This window comes from Mastacembelus armatus, chromosome 18 (genome assembly GCF_900324485.2).
Source record: "Mastacembelus armatus chromosome 18, fMasArm1.2, whole genome shotgun sequence".
NCBI classification, from domain to species: Eukaryota; Metazoa; Chordata; class Actinopteri; order Synbranchiformes; family Mastacembelidae; genus Mastacembelus; species Mastacembelus armatus.
The window spans coordinates 15760704-15782021 of record NC_046650.1 but is presented as its reverse complement, the minus strand read 5'-3'; the positions used below and the strand labels follow the sequence as shown (position 1 = coordinate 15782021).

Sequence of the window (21318 nt, the reverse complement as noted above, 5' to 3'; positions counted from 1 at the left end):
GGTTAAGGCAGGAAATCAGTCCACATTTTTAGATGTCCCACAGTAGACTGCAACCCACGTCATCAGTCGGTAATCTGATCTCTCCCACAACCAACAACAACAGTTTTGAACCAGTGTTATCATACTCTCAGTGTATTTAAGTTAATATCTTCTATAATAAACAGAGTCACATTTCTTTCTGAGCTCCGGCAAAGCTACAGGGCAGGCTCCGTGCATATGTCTTTAACTGGAACATCGATTCTGTAGTTTCAGTCTGAGTTTAATTCACTTGGATACACTGATGCACAGTGACGCATCTTTGTCGTGTGCAGAAATGACTCCAAAACCTATAAGAAAGCAGCTTATGTGTATGCATGGCTAAATAATCCGCTTTAACAGGATTGCAGCAGTCATCTTTATGTGGCTGCAGCTGCAAAGACAGAGAATAAGGCTCCTGACCCTCCACACCATCTCCTTTAAGCTTCACCCTCCTCGACAAGATATTCTCTCGGCCTAATGGCCTCAGTAAACAGTGAAGAAGGGCCGTGCATACATGAATTTCAGTACGTGCAAAGCCTGCCTCTCTGGACCACATTGTGGGAACAATCCTGTATTGGGAAATGACGGTTTGCAATAGATCCTTTGAGTAGGTCTCTGCTTCTGATTACAACCACATCAAAGACGCCTCATCAGAAAGTCTAATGGAGGAACAGGGCACTTGACCAGGAAGAAAGACAACAATGGCTGCAGAGGATCAGTGCATATGCATCAGCCAGCCTCCTACTACAGCATGTTCCTTCACAGAGGCATGAATGAGCTCAACTTCAGCTGCACTCAAGTGGAAAAACAAATGAATAAATCCTGCGAGAGATTAGCATCCACAAACAAGACAGAAGTTTCATTACCTTTTTCCAAGGTTAGCAGCTGTCCTAAAAGCCTTACTGTTATGTGCTTTCATTCAAGTGAGACAGTTTTGCCATTCTGGATGAAGCAAGTGCGTGTTTCCTAAAATAAAACCCAGTGCAGTGGTTAGCCGCTTGGGTCACATGTGGCCGGAGGCACAATGACTCACCTAATTAAGAAAATGAAGTTTTCACGCTGCTGTGACCATATAGTCCCTTCTTTCTTAACACACGTGTCCTGTCCTAAAGCACACAGGTCATTTAGACGCATGTACCGTCGGACCTCTGTGCAGTCTCTGTCCTGTCCAGGTCTTTAGAAAAATCCTCTGAGAAAGAGGGAGGTGGTTGGTTTGTCAACAGTTTAATACACTGACTGATTAAAACGTTGTTACTGATTCACTGGCCTGGACTGAAAATAACTGGTTTTCTTGCACTTTGGAAATAACAAAACTCACATTTAAGATGCACATAAACAAACCACACCCCAGTGAGGCCCCTAGAAATGTTTTTGAAATTATTGGTAATTAATTAGTTTGGAATGTGCCATATTGGGCTCCTGACCTGTCACCGGGGCCTCAATGTCCAGCAGGTTCTTCTCTGAACGCAGGATTGCGGCGCCCTCTCCTATGAGCCTCAGCGCCACTGCCTCATCCACGCGGCCCTCCTTGGTTAGGTGAGCTTTCAACACGTCCACTTTGGGTTTCCCCTCGCTGTCAAACACCTCTTTAGCCGTCAGCCGGTGACTGGGGGGGAACGGGACAGCTGCGGGAGCAAAGACAAAACATGCGTCTTTTCAGCCGACAGGCTTCCATAACATATTTACAGTGTTCTGATATACTTTTCATTGACAAACAGCTTATGAGGATTCGCAGTTAATTCCACATCACTGAGCAAACAGCATTTAAGCTGTGTGATTAGCAGCTTCTTTGTACCTTGCAGGGGATCCGCTCCCTGCAAGAGAGGGAGTCGGTGCTCACCCCCCATGCTTCCAGCCCTCCCTCTGAGACAATTTACCAGATTGCTGCTATGATCTGTGACTCATTCAATTTTCAATATTTATAACAGACCCACACACTTTCTAGTTTGTTTGGCAATGTTCATAGCAACAGAGATTACACTTTGAAAATGACCTGAAATAATATTGGCTGTTTTATTGGCGTAAAAACCTTTCATATGAGGACAAAGTCTAAATAACATGAGTAGATTGTTTAATGCGCAACCATCTCCATATTTAAACATGATCTGGTTTATGTGCACGATTAGAGGAACGGAGTCATAATATTTGCTCACATGCATTTACTTATTTGTCAGTCACATTGGTTTAAAAAGAGGAAAATAATATTTCCGAAGAGTCTTGAAGGCACCATGGAAATCAGACTAACCAAATCCACAACAAATCTCTGTTACTGTCGATTTCCATAATTAGTGGTTTATAAAGGACAGATTTTCATAGCAGTCTTCTAATAGTTTAGATTAAACCAATGCACTAAAAAGCCCGAACCCCGTTGACATGTGTTTTAATTTAACAGTGAACTTTCCAGTCTAATCACAGCCCAGCAAATAGATGGTTTGCACACGTCTTCTACACAAACAGCCCAGGGAGCCTCTAAAAGAAAAACACAAGACTTTCCAGTGCAGCCTGTGTCTCTGCTCTTTTAGCTGGTGACGATCAAACAGGTGAAAAATAAAAAAGTACTTTAAACAAAACCTTCATTAAAAGGTTCTTTCATTGGACTCCAGCACAGAGTTATAACCCGCTGATGAGCATTTAACTTACTGACAGCAAAGGTACATAAAGGACATGATTAAAGACCACATTCCTGCGGACGGACTCTTAATTAACGTCCACATGCGGACTTTGCACATACTGTAGCATACAGGTGTGACTGATGACCGGAGGCAGCAGCAAATACTGTGTGTGTGGTGACCAGACCTGCAGTGTCTGTGTGCAGCCTGAATACGTTCAGCTTTACTGCCTCTAATAAGTGAGATCACCAAGGTGTAGGATGCAGACTATGTGACCGACAGTAACGTACTATTTCTCTACACTTGAGTAAAATATAATGTACTTAGGTAAAAGTCTAACAGCGCCTGAAGTCACCGAATGAAGAGGAAACCCATTAGTGTTATTTATGTTACTTTTACAGCTTTTCTTTTGAAAAACCTTTATCATTTATGTTTCCTGCTACCACCACCTGTTGCACAAGCCAAATAATCACTGTGTGTTTTAAAGGCATCATCATCTTCACCCAGGTGTCAGGGGCATTCACAAATCCCCACCTGAGATTAAATTTCCCAAGGGTGGGCCTTGCCCGAGCACCTGTTGTGCAACTCTATCTGGACACACGGGCCCCTGAGATGCGACACTGCTCAGGGGATATTCCCTCCTGAACAGAACAACAAGTCGACCCTCTGCAGCGCGATTACGTGCAAATATCCCACAGATTAAGACGGAATACCAGGGGCATCGATTTTAGTTGGCCGAGTATGAATGTGCACAACTGTTGCAAAGGGCAGAGGGTTGAGTGCTTAACCCACACTGTTAGCCAATCAAGCACTACTGCGATGACAGGTAACTGCCAGGACAGTCTGTCATGGACGTGCACTTTAGGAGCCTCAACTTCATCTGAGTAGACACTTTGGTTGCGGAGATATTCGCCTGTGTGGTGGTGATGGACTTTTCCCATGGACGAAATCTAAGCTGCAACGTGCCTGAGGGGGAAACTGTTGAGTTGTGGGTGAGAGGCCTGGGAAAGCCCCATATTTAATGGTGGTTATTTGATTCCACTATTCAGTCAGATAGTTAGTGAGTGTGCACCTCCAGGGATGCGTGAACTCTCACTGAGCCACATCTGACCAACACTGGAGTGTCAAAAGGTATCACACGCACTCTCAACTCCGATGCTAAAGGACAACATTATGTTTGTGTAGAAATAACCCGTGTGGCAACCTCAACACATCATCCGTTCATTTCCTACAGTCATGACAATGAAAACATTGTGAACTTTCCCCCTGTGGAATTTCTAACAGCCCTCTTATTAACTAAAGCAACACCCACCCCTGCCAAAACATTACATGGCACATTGTAATGGTAGGTTCTCGAGGCGAAAAGAAAAAAGGCGTTACTCCCTTGACAGAAATTAAAAAGCCTCTAGCTAAAAGCACAACATGGATCAAGAACTCAGTCAAAGAAGGAAAATCATCAAACTTTCATTGTGTTCAGCTGTTCAAAAACAAAAATAAACCTGGGCATCAAATGTTGGGGCATGCATTTCTCACTCGTTGCAGTAATTAGCCATTTAAATATGAGCTACTGACAGTCGAAGTCTAAAAATAGAGGAATCACAACCCATTTCCTCCCTGACAACAGTCACACTGACCTCACAGAGCCACGAGTCCGACCTGAGGCCATGGGCCTGAAACTCAAAAGCGGTCCCCAATAGAGGCCATGTTTGACTTCATTAACTTCACCAATTCTCCACTTCCTTCTGTTATGTAACCGGGAAATTGTGCTGCAGCCTTGGATCCAGCATGAGAGGGAAACGACGAGAGACTGAGGGGAGTCTGATTTTGCCGGTAATTCATCTTAGATTGTAATATTGTAGCGTTGTAATTTCCAAGCCCCAAATTAAAGCCATCCATCAGCCCTTAGGAGGGTGTGCTAATCAACTTTAAAGTTTATTAAATAAAAGTATATTAGGCTACTCTGCGCTGGGGAGTGAGGTCTATAGCAACATTTAATGTGTAGCGTAGTGTAGTCGTGCACTGACAGAGCTTTAAAACTTCAGTGTTCGGCCACGTTTATCGTGACCAGCAGACATTCGGGTAACTTTCTGCAGGGAAGTGTTCAGGGTGGTGCAGTTCAGAGCTAATGCGATCTCTCTGAGGAATGAGGCAGAGGGAGGTGTGCAGTCATACGGTGCTGGACAGATCAGCTTAATTGGAGAAAGACAGACAGAGCAGATCCTGGCTTCGTTTAGTGAGTGCAACGCGAGTCCGACCTGATCGGGCGGTTCAGGTGTCTCCAGCTCCTGTACGGGGGGTTGAAAAGTTGTCTGTGCTAAACCAGACATGATAAACACAACAACCATCAGTGCAGTCACACTCAGGAGACACTTCTAGAAATAAACATGTCTGTACTCTATAGCTTCACAGCATCACATTCAGTTTAAGTGCTTTTTTTTGAAATAATGCAGCTCCACTCACAACATCCACTGACAGCCACGGTGCCAGTTTATTTCCATCAGCTGCACAGCAGCACCTATAGCAAACACGCACTGACCTGTGAGAAAATCTCTAAGTCTGCCTTGCTGGGTTGGGATTGTGGCCAGTGAGTGGGCACCGATAAAACAATCAAGTTCTTTTAAAACCATACAGGACCAGCAGACTGGCTGGCAAGAAAAACAACAACCTATAATAAATTCGCACAGTTTCTGGGCCAGAAATCGAAGCCCTACGATGCAAAAAAAACAAAAACAACCATTCCATCAAATTCCCGACGTTGCATAATGCAGTGGGTGCCCGTGCAGAGTGTGGGCGAGGCTCGAGTTGTCACTGCCCACATCAAAAACCTCCACCCACTTGCACCAGACAAGCCAGCCACCACGCCAGCAACTTCCCTCCCCTAAGACTCAGCGCGACCAGTGGAAATCTCAGCAGGGCCGACAGGGAGCTGAGGCAGAACAAAGCCTCCACAACAAAGTGTGAGGGCAGAGGTCAGTTCTGACACAGCAGAGAACGCCAGAAATAATTTGACTGCGAGGCCAAATGTTACTATGCAAAAGGCACGATAGTGATCTACAACTTCACTTCCTTATTGCTACAAAACAGCAGTCACTGTTCCCACTGATCCATTTGCATTGTTGAGTGACGGCTCTCTGTCTCTCTTTAGCCCCAGGAAAAGTAAGTGGCTGCCAGATGCAAGATCTCTGTAAATGAATCGAGTGGAAACTCACTATCTGATCAAATGGGACGTAAATACCAGTGCCTGGTAAGAGATATAACAACCATCGTGGAGCGGTGAGCAGCGCTACTTGTTAGCAACACTCAGAAATAATGAATACACACACATGGAGGTGAGATTAAGCTTGAGAATAAGAATAATGTCGGGTTGGAAGCATTTTTGTGTGATATGTGCACAGACGATGCCAAGACTCTGCCGACTGACGAGGTTCGGTAATTAAATTAACTAACGTCACAGGATCAGAGCAGGATGCGTTTAGGAGTCTGGGAAGAGCTGAATCCAAAGGAGGCCCTGTACGCCACACAGTACCTCAACTTCAAATGTCATCTGGCAGCAGAGCTTCATTATTACACTACCAGAGTCCATTCACAGGCTGATTACCTGACATGCATAATGCAGAAGACTGAGATGGGATAGCTATCTTTGCTGATGACAAACAACTGCAGCAGCTGAAGCATACAACAAATTATATGCACGAGGTGATAAATTATTTGCAATACACACCGGATACACCAGTGTGATGTGTGTATGTCAGGCGTCGGTTGTGCAGAGCCCCACCTCCCTCTCCTGTCCATCTAGGAAGCCTGTAACACTGTCAATCAATAATTCATTTTCAAGTCTACACTCCAGAGAGAGGACGCATTCTTTACCTACAACCAACACAACGTGAGCTCCAGCTGCACTGACACCCACAGTCCACGGGAGTGAAACTGCATTTCCTTCTGTCCCCCCCCCCCCCCAGTTTGATTCAGAAATGATTCTTCAGCAAAGAAACTCTACAACAGAAACGAACGGCAGGCTCATCAAACAAAGCCCTGCTTCGTTTTAGGAATAAACCAGCAGAGAAGGCTCCTCAGTCCACTGATGACAGACCAGGCCTGCAGACTTCAGGCCTATCGGTGAAAAGGTCACTCAGAAACTGGCACGAACCTCTTTACTGTACATTAGTCGAGATATAAGGCCCTAACAACGCGCTTAGCAGAGCGTAGCTTTGAAGCTCAGCGCTTTGGAGTCTGCTGATTTTATCTGTGCAGGAATGGAGTGGAAGGAGAGCAGAGCCAATAGCACTCACCTTCCCACAGATAGATGGACAGAAAGAGGAAAAGAGCAGGAGCCTTTGGCTACATCAGAGGAAATAATGCAAAAACAGACTGAGCACAGACCCTGGGGCCTGTATCAGAGGCAGATATCACACTAAGGAGCCCTGGATAACATATCTAATCATCTGCACAGGAAAATTATCAATTGTTCCTTCAAATTATTCATTTCTACAACTTAATTTTCTCCCTCTAATTAATAATTCATACCTTAAAATTACTAAATTGTACCTTCGAATTACTCAATTCATTTCCTCTCAAATTAACAGCAAGTCAGTACATTCAAACATTCGTTCAGTGTGTCCCTGTTTGCTCATCGCCGTGCAACATACAGCCCTGGATGTTGTTTCAGCCTCTTTGCACTGTCGGAGTGGTTGCACTACATGAGCACAGACGCTGCTGCAACACACCATGAAAAATAAACAGTGAAATGTGCACTTGTCAGATAAATAGCTATCAGATAAATAACACCATTTTTTTTTTTTTTTATTTTGCAACATAGATGCAGGGACATATTTCAGGTTTTGACACAAAATTTATTTATTTAGCAGAAAAAAATCTTTGATTTTGAAATTCATGTAGACAAACCCTCAGTTTGAGGCTACTCGTACTGATTTTTTCCTCCTGTTGCTTTTTCCTCCTGTCTTGAGCTTTTCCCCAGAAACACAAGCCCCACAAATATGTGCATTTACAAATTTCAAGCTCCAAATGTATAAAATTTCAGCAACAAAATTAACTGATGAACATTAATTTAATGCCACCGCACTTTAAACAGTTGCTGACTGTTATCATCTGCTGCAGAGATACAAGCTTTTTACATCGCACCAACAAACAGGAAAGATATTAGATAAAAAGGGAGTAAAAGGGGTTGCCAGGGAAACAGCACTGTAGAGTCTCAGTCTTAATCTTTCATCCATCAAAATATTGGCTTAAAAATGAGTCGCCTGCAGCACGCTTCGCTCTGCACACACTCGGTCCAAGGACGGAAAATCTGAGGAGAAGCCTTGTTATACATATTCCAGCGTTAGGTCTTTAAAAATGATATATAAGCAGCATGAGGTGTGTACACTGCATGTCTGCACAGAGGTCCCTGTCAATGATGGTCATCCCAATTATTAAGACAGACAGGTTGTACAGTAAGCAAGTCAGAGCCAAGCCAACACTACAGCCAGGACCTGCATCTGTCCTGCCCTGCCTGTCAGACTTATCAAAGACCATCGCACTGTGACAGAAAATAGCCCATAGCAGTGTTTCACAGACCTGGGTGACAGCAAGGTAAGACTGAGTGACAAGCAAACCTTAATCCTGCTGTTGGCTCAACAGATTTTAGATGAGAAATGTAGAAAGCGTTGGCAGCAGCAGGTGATCAAAATGCACCGCTGCTCAGACAGCTCTCTGACTAAGTCCATGATTAATTAGTGGGGTTAGGGCTGAAGCGTGGGAGGCCGGCGTGGGCGAGCGGAGGGATGGGTGAGTGCATGCGTGTGAGGACAGATAGATGGGGGTAGGTGGGCGGATGAGCATTTCATAAGAGATGTCTCTACGCTAGGTTTTTTGGTGGCGGCCGGACATCAATGCAGCAGCCCGATCAATGACACAGTGAGAGGCCACCAGGGACGCGGGTCACGGCTGCAAAGCCACTACGGTGGGGGAGGAGCATGAGTCACAGAGAGTCAAAGATCAGTCGATGAAATGAAAATGCATCAAGGGAAGAGAGAAAACAAAGCTAGCTGGGGGGAAAAAAAAAAAATAAAAGGCCACGGCGGTCTATCAAAAACCCTCCCTGATTCACAGTCCCCTGGTGGAGGTGTCCCTGCAGCTTTACAGTCTACAGCAAATTACAAGCCTGCCCTCGAACAGTCAAGACAGTTCATCGTCTACAAATTAGCTACTGACACCATGAAAGAGCTGCGCTTCCTTCCACAAGCTAAAAGGCTGAGACGCTTGGCAGCATGTGTGGCTTCTGCTTCACACGGCGACGTAAGAGCCGACCGTTAAGACTGAAGAATGGCTGCTTTATCGCACTGCCTTCTTCTCTCCCAGAGCTTCGCACATTTACATAATCTCGTTAAAAACACGCTGCTGAAAGCTGGAGGTCCACCAATCCAATAAACCACGTCGGCTCCTGTGCCTATACTGATCTTAACAAGCCGATCTGCTATCAGTGATACAGGACCAGAAGTGATTGATACTGAACCAGATCCCAAATGATTAAAGAGGATTTTGGCCAATTCAAATAACTGTAAACAGGATGGGACTGTGTTTTTTACCACATCAGTAACAGGAAGTGTGATTGCAAAGACTTTCAGGTTTCCTTTTAGGATGAATCACCTCGACATACTGCACCAAGCCTGATTCATGGCCAAGAAACTACAGATACGACGCTGAGTGTATAGAAACCAAAGGTGCTTTCTGACTACAGGTCAGGCCAGCTAAGTGTGGTAGCAGCACTGGAGTAGTCTAGACAAGTCAGTCCCAGCTAATAGCGCGCTATGATGAATGGCTGGACTGAACACAGCTAAAGTGAATTACTACAGACCATTACTAGTTTGGGCAGTGCTGTGTGTAATGTGTTAAAGGCCTCAGTCTCATTGTAAAACACCTCACACACTTCCAGGTTTGCGGTGATGTTAACACTCCCTGGCATTTCCTCTGAAAGCCACTCTGACAGGCCCTGAAGAAGACATTCCCTGCTAGCTTTGTGGTGCTGAAGCCTGCCCCCTCCCCACTTCCTCCTCCTCCTCCTCCTCCTCCTCGTCCTCCTCCTCCACAATGCCATGACACAGGATTAGCTTTCATTAGAGAAGGCGCTGTAATCAGCTTTGGAGCATAGCAAAGACGGAACAATGGAGGAGGCTGAAAGGATCTGGAAGAGTTACGGGTGCATGCTCGCCCGTATACAAGATATTCCCTCAAATGGAACCTGTGGCACATAACAGCCAGCCGGTTTCATAGACACGCTTATCTGCAAACCCCTGGTGTCATGCACTACGCCTCAAACGCTGCTGTAATGATAAATATAACAGAAACGCAACGCCGACACTCGCCAGCTCGTATCGTCAGCCGGCACACGGTGACAGAGAACGTTATCTGAATGGTTTATTCTTAATTTCTCCTGTTCTGTGGTTCTAGAAGGAGCTAGGACCAATGCAAGGCCTGCATCAGGCGCAAGTGTAGAACGTATGTATAACCATGTGGCACGTTGCTAAATGTTTAATCTCCTCTGTTAAATTCATAAGGTTAAGAGTTTTATTTGCCATAAAAAAAAAACACATAACCCTCATCGACGTTCATTTAAAAAACTGTGCAGTTTTTATTTTCCTCAAAAAAAAAAAAAAGAAACAAAAAAAAAAAAAACAAAAACTACAAAGCGGATTCTCAGTTTTTCATGCAACACAAACCTAAGCTAATATTTCAGAACCAAGGTTTTCTGATACACAATAGGTAATGTTCATTTCATTTTAATCACCAGTACCCAATTAGACAAGCATGACACTGACACTAATAGAAAGTGTAGTAATTAATTACCACAGTGAAACCACAGACATTCTGCTGTGTTGAAGGATTGTACAGCTTTCAGCACATATTTGGTCACTGCTCTATAACATTCATTAAGCCTGTCCTCACTCACTTCGCTCCTTAGCCAAAGGAAAAAAATCACCAAATATCAAATATATATTAATTCTACCCTATCAATTAATATCACACATATATAGTAGTGCAAGGGATTTGTTTGGGTAAAGCTTATCTGGATGCTGAAGTATCATTCATAAATGAAATGAAAGTAAACCAGGTGAGTCTGTCATGTGTCTGGTCTTTCCTCAGGGTTTAAAGCTCCAACCTGATTCAGAAGAGAAAGGTCAGGCGGCTGAGGGGCGACCGGTGGGCGTGTTTGCATTCCAGGTCTGACAAAAACCCGGTGCTGCACGTGCACAGACCCGCCTTTGTGGGAGCGCTCCACTGCTCTCCATCATGCTGTCAGTTGGCGCTTGTACTGGGAAGGACTGACGACACAGGTCTATCAGGAACATATGTTCTCACTAACCATGGAGAGCTGTGCCCGGGCCCGGGCAGCCACGTTACAAAGCGTTCTTGTTGGTGGCTTGTTCTTGGAGTGTGTGCTGACATGAGGACAGGTCGCTGGACACGGTGCAGGTTCGCTGTGTGCACTTCAGCTGGAGTTGCAGTTGAAAGAAAACCAGAAGTACTTACACCTTACTACTCACTACTTCTAGCTTTACTGCAAACACATAAAACCTAATACTACGGCGATGCTACACAATTAAACGGAACGGCTTTGAAGCCACTTCCACAGAAGTGCTTTGAAATGTTCAGGTCTGTATATGCAGATGTGTTCTACATTTTGCACCTGGTATTACTTTTTATTTTTTATTTTTTTAGTACCGTTATTTAATACTTTAATCTGCTTGCTGTCTGCCACAGTCAGCCTAATAATAAATATGTCACTCCACACGTGTAGACCCTCTGGAGAGCACTAAAAAGACATTTCAACTTGAAGAACACATTTGCTACAAGCATCAAGACGTAGCACAGTAACAAGAAAATCTACAGCACCATCCCCACATAATGGCCCGAACACACAAATGTTCTGCACCTGCAGGAGGCCACATCAACAGAGTAAACATGACTCCTGCATCTAATTGAATTCAATACAATAAAAGAATGTAAACCAGTAGAGAAACGTTGTTACGTTCCAGAAACTCCAACTGATTTCAGTGTTTTCTGTGCTCATTCACAGCTTTCCTCTGAGATAATATGCCTCAACAGGCGTGATCGCACCTCCCAAGGAGGGCTAGTTGGCAGCCGGGATGTTGGCATTTCTAGAATGCAATTACTAGACACATACAGAGGGGATGAGGCCAGTCTATATTTGCACCCACACTCGGTAAATGGAGCACAGTGGACCTGAAGCTGACCCAAATAAAACATTTCTTGAACTGTGCATAACATTAAAAACCACATCACATTATGTGAGACAGCTGCATTAACAGCACAAAATGTCAAGTTACATATTAAAGGTGTTCAGAATAAATGAATACATCAATAGAGACAGAATACGAAGCTTCATGTATGATAAGACACATATCCAGTGATGTAACTTTGAATGTCTTTCTGTGCCCAACAGATTCATGGTTCAGGAGTTTTCATTTCTGGCAGAATGACTGTGGTTTTTTCGGAGGACAGGTGGTGAGGCAATGGGATGGCACAGTCAGCCACCTCCTCCAACCTCCTGCCAACACAACAAGGCCCCTAAGAGTCCCCTTTCTTTGTCAGCGCTTCCTTTTCCCCCTTGCCCACACCCACCTCTTGGTCTCTGTATGTAGGCCATGGCTGCGCGGGTGTGGCGGGTTCTCCTGCCAGCAGGGGAATCGGACTGCCAAGATAGAAAAGCAAAAAATGGAATAGGCTGGAACGGGAGGGAGGGAAGGCAATAAAGGAATTATTTCTCTAAAGACCAGAAGAATTCTGAGTCAGCAAGGGGATACAACTCCAACCACAACCCCCCCCCCCCCCCCCCCCCCAAACCAACACACACACACACACACACACACACACACACACACACACACACACACACACACACTACTTGTACTGACATTCCCAGCCCCCTGGAGGAGCTCTATATATCAAAAAAAAAGCTGTGACGGAGCCCCTGAAGTAGCTGCGATTATGTAACCCTTCTGGGCTAAAAGTGACTGTAAAGTAAATCATCCTGCTCTGCCGCCAGCCTGACCTCCATATTGCAGAGGAAGCACTTTCAAAAATTCACTAGGAGCATTATGCTGAAGGCACCATCTGTGCAGGCTTTACTAACAGCTGTGTGATTACAGGCAGCTAAAGCATCGCATTTGAAAGCTATCTTTGCACCAGGCGTCCAATCAAGAGGATGAAGAGGAGGTAGGGGCCGGGCTGTGTGAGGCTACAGGTGCTGCCGGGAAGTGTGGGTCGAGCAGCACCGCACCGCTTCGGTCGCCCGAACCCTGCAGGCCTCACAGACCTGCTCCGAGGGCCGCACGTCCTTCCGGGTCAGATCAGCGAGTAAAGTCAGGACACACCTATTTACATTTTCAGATACAGATACAGCTTTTTACAAATGTTTTACTTCAGTAAACTTTCAAAGCCCCCCCCCCCCCGCAACATTACAGCTCAACAGCTGCTGTGCTGCTGCACAGAGTCAGTCCACATGGCTGAGCAATTTTTCAAGTAACCATTTCCCTCACTAAAGGCAAACAAAGGCAAATCATACCATGTCATATGTCCTGGTTATAAAGGGTATTAAAGATAGCAGGCTTTCAAACACACACTATTTACTTTCATTTACAGCTAACAGGCTTTATAGAGACATGCCAGGCAGGGCTGCAGCCTAATACAGTGGACCTGCATAGCTCTGTACTGTATACACCATCTGTCAGGCTGAAGAGAAGTCCCTGCCCTCTTAACTGCCAGCTACAAAACAGACAGCACTCAACAAATGTTGAACGTAGCTTACATCACTGTCTGCCACAGTTACTGGCATGTTTCAGACAGAAAAGACGCCTGAACACAGGCTGGTGCATGGAGAATGTGCTGGCTTCAAATCACTTGGAGATTTCCATCTCCAGATATCTGTACCTCAATTTGGCCGTCCCCAAGGCTTGCCACATTCCCCTTGGGCAGGGGCGAGAATCGGATTACGTTCTATACAGGGAGACATGCCTGAGGCATTATGGGTGTTTTGGTCTTCCTACATGGGTCCGACACGGTCGAGCGGCAGCGTGAGCAGGCGGCTGTGTGTGGGAACGGGAATGAAAAGAAACGCTGGGTGAATGGCACATGGTGGACTAGAGGAAGCCTTGTAGTCGAGAGCTGAAAGCAGGGATGACAGAACCACAGCCACAACTGAACAGAAGGGAAGAAACAAGAAATGTGCTGCTGTGAGGGTGGCTGGAATACATTACAGACACAGAAGATAGTCGAGCCAGAGAAAAAACACGATCTGCCTCGTACAGTATGTCTCACATTTTCACAGAACTGAAAAAAACCCCCCCAAAAAAAACGGCCGTGCTGACTGAAGTAGCTGTCGGGCCTCAGCAGAAGAGCTGTCAGAGACATTGTAGTCTTTAGTGTTCTCCAGACTGGGTGTCACGGCTGCGGACATACCCAAAGACGTGTTCACAGCAGTAAGTGTGCACAAGCGAGCTTTGGGTGTCACTCACCAACCTCGCCCGTGTCTGTGGGGGCTGGGCCACTATGAAGACATGCATGGTACGGTGCAGCAAAGCACCGAGCTGACAAAGAACATGACAGCAAACTGTGGGGTGTGTGTGTGTGTCTGTGTGTGTAGTGTGTGTGTAGTGTAACAACAGCATTAATTACCAACAATGGGCCACATCTTGGGCTCAGGAGTTCACACGGTGTCGACATGAGCTTGTTGAAACAACATGTCACCCACATGTTCGTGATTCAGTTTTCAGTCATTTCAACACGAACACAAAACAACAGCCAGTGGAATGGGAGGCTCCTCGGCTTCCCTGAGTTTCACATTCTTCAGAGTCATCGCTGCACAAACGCAAAAGCACACACACTTATATAAACACACACAACAATGACAGCTGTCTGCTGCCTCTGCCACAGACTGCTGAGAAACAAAATCTCCCTGCATGCAATCAATAAGGCAAAATGCAACTGTTGGAAGTGAAAGGCCCACTGGACAGCACAGAGATACAGTAGGAGCCTCCCTCTACTCCTCTAATTGTCCAATAGGGAGCAGACTGGCATTACAGCTTAAACGATTGGTGATGGTAATGTATGGCTCCCTGGCGGTGTTTGGACAGGCACAAAATCAATGGGAACCATGGGACACACTAACCTCTGCACAATCTGGCTAACGGAGGCTCGCTGAGAGCTCAGACTGATGAGATATCAGTTTGCACTACGGTGCGCTCGCCTCGACCTGCAACTGCGGAGGCCGCCCCCAAGCCGACTTTGCTTCCAGGGGGTCGTTACTGGCTGTTCCGCACCGTGTTGTTGGCGAGTTAAGGTCCGTCGAGGACAAGCTCGAGTGAAAATTAAATAAAACGCTAAACAAGATAAACTGACCTTGAAATTACTAGCAGAATATTCCCAGAGGAAATTCGTCTGTAAGAGCCAAAAGCCTGTAATGAAATTTCACCTTCTCGAGTTGGCCCTAGGGCCCGATTCAAAAGACAAAAAAAAAAAAAAACAAGGGCAGGGTAACAAATGCACCCTAACCTCTGAAGTTATGTCCCAGTCACGACTCTGGCAGTGGTCAGCCTCTGAGGAGCATGGCCCTCCTCACTCCTCCTGGACTGCCAGCATCAGCTCAGGGGCAAACCCAACCCTGTTTTTTTTGCCCCTGTTGTTTCATTACACATTTTTAGAGATTCACAAGCAGGTGAGAACCACAGAGACACATTAAACAGCTCGATGGCAAATTTGTGCAAAGGACGAACGTAAATGAAGATTTCATATGTCAAAAATGAATAAATAAATAAATACGTGGTTAGGAAGAATGTCAGCCAACATCAGGAAGTACTGTCATGTCTCATCACACAGATGTCAGTCTCACAAAACAACATCCTGTCAGGCCAATTATAAAACACCCCGACATCCAGTGACAGATTATTTTATTTTTTCCCCTAGTGATGGACTAGTGGAGCCCAAACCTCCCCACCACGTGGAACAACAGGGTTAATTTTCACCCAGGTGTTCTATAATTAATGTGTGTGAATGAGTGTAAATAAACCTTGAGGCCTGGACTCACCTCCAGCTGTATTTGTATAGCTGCAGTTTCCCTCTCGTCCACACACACTGGGCACTTTACTAGTTAGTTAACAACACCTGAAAGAAGGGAAAAGTGCCCCGAGGGTTGTCATTTCACGCAGCCGGACCAACAGTGAATGAACAGAGCAAAGACGACACAGCTTGTTTACACATCTGTAATTAAGGCTCTCCTCAATTAAGCTAATTATTGTTCATTTGGTTAATGATGCTGACAACATTTTTTGAAAAATCCTTGCTTTTACAAGGCCCCATGCAGAACCTGAGAACAGCCTCTGCTTTGCACCGCGGAGAGCGACAACGATCGTACGTGTTTGTTTGCAACATGCCTCAAAATATCACATCACATTAACTAAAAGTCTTAATCGCTCCTGTCCCCACTGTGACTCTAAGCTTTAATGAAGTGTAACGCTTCATTAAAAGTTCTGTATAACACATGATCCTTCTCTTGTGCAGCAGAAATAATAAAGTCATGAATAACAAAAGGTCAGGGAGTGGAGTTAACCCTGCACTGCATTCTGCACAGCAAACAATTAACAAGTGGGTACTTCTTCAACACGAGCCCCACACACACTTCACTTCGAGGATCTACAGATTATAGTGAAAAGCTACTGGTTCTCTGGAAAATGTCAAACTGCGTTCTAAGGGCTGACGTCGCTCACTAGCCAAAAACAACTGGGCGACTTGTCTGACTGCGAGGTGCTGATGCCATGTTGGCTGATGCCGGTCCCAGTACCAACGCTCCAGTCAACCACACTCCTGCCAAAACAAAGCTGCAGTGGAATGCAGCGCTACATCCTGAAGACAACTCTGAGAAATCCTGCTCCCTCATCCTGGAAGTAAGAAAACACAGGCACACATCAGTTCTTCATCAGGAACACAGTTGTGTCAGTTTCAGTGTGTGTGCGTGTGTGTGTGTGTGTGTGTGTGCACCAAAGCCCACATGACAGCACAGAAGCAGCAGTCTCAACTTGTCACCATGAGATATTGCTCACCCTTCCTATGTCATCCCCCACGACACATGGATGAGCTAACAAAAGCAGCACAACTTCCCTCCCTCTGCACCGACTTTTCTCTGCGTACTGCTCTATCATTTACAGGCAGCCCACATGCGGCTTTACTCCTTCTACCCATATTTAAATACAAACGACTGCCTGGCGCAAACAGTGTGTGTCTTCTGCCTCTGTCACACAGCAGCGTGCAGGGGCTTGTCGCAACCCACCATTGTCCCATTTAGCATGCAGGTATGTTTTCTCCTAGCTGAGGCTCCCATGGCAGGAAAACTAAGGCCAAACCACTGCCTCTTCACACAGAGGAGGCCTGTCCCCCATAATAATGCCACTGTGGAGGCACCAAATGTTATTCAGTGTTGCTAAAACTAATTCAGCACGTGGTTTGGTTTGGTGTGTGTGTATGTGTATGTATGTGTGTGTGTGTGTGTGTGTGTGTGTGTGTGTGTATATACCTGTGGGCTGGGGTTAAATAAATATTCAGGCAATTCAAAGTGTAAACAGATTTATTCCAATGCTAGTGGCAATGCTAGAGGTGGAAGGATTAACCGATGCACTGATTTCACGCTGTGCATTAAAGTTACCGAAAGAAAGCAAACTCCTGATCATATTTCAGAAGCGAGCGCTGCACACGAACGAAGGTCCCTACAGGAAAATGCCAAGTTGACAAAGTTCCTTCACGAACCTCTGAAGCTACAGCTGGTTCTGCAGAGCAGACGCTTGGACACGTCACTGCAGGTGCTAAAAAACAACATGTCAAATAAAAGGTTTCATTGCATGAACTTCTGCCCTCACATTAGACTCATTTGATGCAGTAACAGACTGAGTCTTATCAGAGTCCTCATGCTCACCTGTTCACTCCTCCACCCACCACCTGCCGACAGGTTCTGGACCGTCACTACACTGTTAGTGTTATGTATCAGTACTGCTCAGACTGGGAGAGGTGGACCCTGGCCTGTGAAGGTGTGTTTGGACTAACAGGAGACATCAAACGTTCGGATATATGTAAAAACACTTGACCACTGACTGAAACAGCTTGTTCCTCTTGAAGAACAATGTTTTCAAAGCCTGTTTTTGTTCTGTTTATTCAGGGGCAGCTTACAAAACACACTGCAATTGACAAAAAACACACAAATCAGCCCTGAATCTAATCACTGAGTGTGTTGTTAATGGAAGTGAGTCTGTTGAGCCACTGATCTGCCGACCTTGACAAAGCATTTGCTTTCAATTTTTGCTAAACAGCATTTGGCAATGATCCCGTGACAGATGGTTTTCTACATCTGAATTCTTAAGAAAATCCACCATTTCAATTAACTAGAAATGACCCATGTTGTATTTAACGTGCGTGCGTGTTTACGGCTGTGTGCGTAAATGCTGACGCTGTGATTCTACCCATGTCGCTGCTGCTGGTCCACGCTCCGCCCTCGGATGTGGGAGCTGAGGTGAGAAAGCAGATTTATTGCTCGACCGGGCCTCCAGTACAACCCAGCAAAGCAGCTGCTCCCAGTTCACCGGGCTGGCCTCTCCTCCCCCACGCTCACTGTGCTTCGTGTCCAGTGTGTAGCTGCATGTGTTGCAGACACTAGATTGATTGATCGGCGATTGTGCCGTGAACAGCTCCAGTGAGAGATCTAACGACACACGACTGCTGCCTCTGCTCCAAATGGCTGTTGTAGCTCACAAAAGGGCCCTGACTTGCTGCCTGCAACTCATGAAAGAGGAAAAGCTCAGGGTTTGTTTACACAGATGCTCATTTTACCAAATACAATAGTACAATTTGACGATCTATGTCTCATAGCTGCCACAGTAGGAGAAAGAAACCGAGAGTCGAATTTTCCTGGTTGGCTCATGCAAAACGGTGGTTTGTTGGAAAATGTGGTGCGTGTAGGACGCCTTATGACGATTCGCTAATAACACCAAGCTGCAGCAAAACTCCATCACATAAAGTACGAAACTGTAAATGTGAGTTTAAGGGTTTGCAAATCCCCAAACTGTACTAAAAAAAATGGCAAAGATAGGTGAACAGTTCCTCTGCTCCTTTTTACTGCAGGACATCCAACATCCATTTGTTCACATGAATTAGCAAGAGCAGCAGCTAATGCATGGAGTCAGATTACAACCTCTGAGTAGAGCTGCCTTTATCCCTCTATATGGAGCTTAATCTGGCTAAATCCACCGCTTTGCTGTGCCCTAAATCCACAACACAGTCTAATTCCTCTTTAATCTAATGAGCAGTAAAGGTGCACTTACTCCAGTTCAGAATACCACAGACTGGGTATTTGAGCAGCAGCTCAAAACAGGCAGGTCAGTGCTGCCCTGCTACAGGTCTCATCAAGTGCCATTTAAGACCTTTAAGGCCTAAAATTCTAATTCTTGGATTTCTGACTTCTCAAGGACCTGCAGAAACCCAGTGCTTGGCCACCATTTAATATAATCTTATCAAAATCCACCAAAAAGTGACAGCAGACCAGGCAGATACACGGCAGGATCTGATTTCTTAACTTCTTGCCACTCAAAGAGGCTGAGGAGGATAAGGAGGTTAATAAACAGTGTAAACCCCAGGTTGTCCTTCCACAAACAGTTAAACTTGACTGGGTGTGGTAATTACCCATTTTAAGCATCTGCTCCGATGCGTCGGATCAAACGCTCCGAGCTTATAGGTCAGCGGTGAGACCAATCACACCTTCTGCTTCTTGCACACAGAGCAGGCTGCAGACAGGATGACTTTCACACCTGTAGGGGAGCTGCTAATCTCTGGACAGTACACTGTGGTGGCATAATAACAAGGAATTCACTTTATTAGAAATTATCTAATAAAGAAATTATCTAAAAAACAAACTGCACGGTGGTGCTGACAATTAACAGACCCCTAAAAAAACAGACCGCAAAAATAAGACAGACTGAAATTTCAACTAAACAAACTTAAGAGACTGGCACAGGATTTCAGCCATGACTCAGAAGGACAACAGCTGGAAAATAAATGGTAATTTTTATATCTGCGGCTGCGCGTCATGAGAGAGGAGCACAGCAGGGGCACACATGAACATGAAGCGGAGCCGCATGCAGGTGTTCACATATAAGGCGAGGACCAAGTATGTGGCATTACTTAATGTCCTGGTCTATAAATGACTCCGCTATCCAGCTGGGATCAGTCGCTGGCATTGCGCCGCTGTCACCACCACCATCTCTCCAGCCCACGCATGTCTGAGCATGGGGGCCTCTCCTCAAAAGTCAAATGTCAGATGTTATCCATCCACTCTCAGAGAGAAGGACCCAGAGCGGAGGCCCTGCTTCTCAGCTGGCAACGGAAAAACACGATTACTGCGCTCACTTCGCTTTGGAACGCAGCGGCTGTCACGAGTTCACCACCATGACCACAATATTAATAACTGTTTATTTATTTGGTATCTAACCAAAGGCAGCCCTGGGACAAACCGCCACACGCTATTCACCTTAAGAGCAAGGTTTTCAGCCTCGGAGAGCTGCTTTCTAGTCTGTTACTGCACATTCAATAGTGTGGAAGCATCTGCAGATCATCAAATGTTGATTAGAGACACATGTCAAAAGGAATTATGACTAAAGATGGCTGGTTTGAGCAAAATAAAATACCATCTTTTAAAACAACACATCAAATTTTAGGATCAACATAATATTTTTACTGGCTGCAGTTTAATCAGTAACAATAAATACCTTCTAGTTGCAGTACAAATGGCCAAAATAGTCAGGATTATCATGAGCCACAGCCTAATCCTTATTTAACCTCCACCTAACCAGGAAAGCCTTTAAAATGAACGGTCAGGTAATGAATGAGATTCTATAGGCTATAAGCTCAGAGGTGATGGACTTGATAACTGCCAGCGGTGATATACTGGAAGGTGTTGACATATATCCCAGTTTATTTCTGTCAGGGATAGAGGCACAATAAAAACCGTGCAGCTCCTCCTGCCTCAGCTGATTAAACTGGGAGCAATTACTGTGCGGCAGCGGCTCTCGGGAGCTTTATGAAAATGCATTTTCAAAACAGATGGATGCAAAGCACTTCTGATAAGTTGGACTGACACCGTGTAGCAGGGCAAAGCAGGCAGCTGAAAACAAATGACTTCACACCTATAGCCTGCAGTTACTCTGGAGAGGTGCTTTGTACACAGCCAGCGTCTGTGTTGTCATAATACTGATGCATGACCAAAACAGCGACTCCTCCAAGCCTGATGAATGAATAACATATTCAATTACTTTGTGCATCTCGACATGAGGCTCAGAATCGAGCACCGCTACCTGGCGGCTCCTCTAATGACTAATCAATAGGTTTAAAGCTGATTAGGGCCACAGCTGACAGCAGGGCGCGGAGGCACAGGTCAGAGACGACGGCGTCTCTGCGTAAAACAGCCTGTGACAAAGGGAGGAGAAGACACGACCAGTAGCACTGTCATATCTCTTCAAAAGCCTCACTTGTTATATCTATTTTTCATCAGCCTTCAGGTTGGTGGAGACTGTAGGGGGATGATCTCTTTAAATATTGATCACAGGGGCACCCGAGACATGCTGTGACTCTCTGTTAACACTCA

General features: G+C 45.4%; 1 protein-coding gene across 3 annotated transcripts in view; it reads right to left on the bottom strand.

Moving 5' to 3' along the window:
- LOC113135957 (serine/threonine-protein phosphatase 2B catalytic subunit alpha isoform) overlaps positions 1–21318 on the bottom strand; it is a 50714-nt gene that overhangs the window by 28024 nt on the left and 1372 nt on the right. For 2 of the 3 annotated variants that reach the window (XM_026316350.1, XM_026316358.1), the window contains exon 2: positions 1443–1643. In XM_026316350.1, the coding sequence (XP_026172135.1) occupies positions 1443–1643 (201 nt within the window). Of the gene's footprint in view, positions 1–1442; positions 1644–12266; positions 12322–21318 lie in introns of those variants that run through there. The other variant, XM_026316368.1, reaches the window with a different exon arrangement.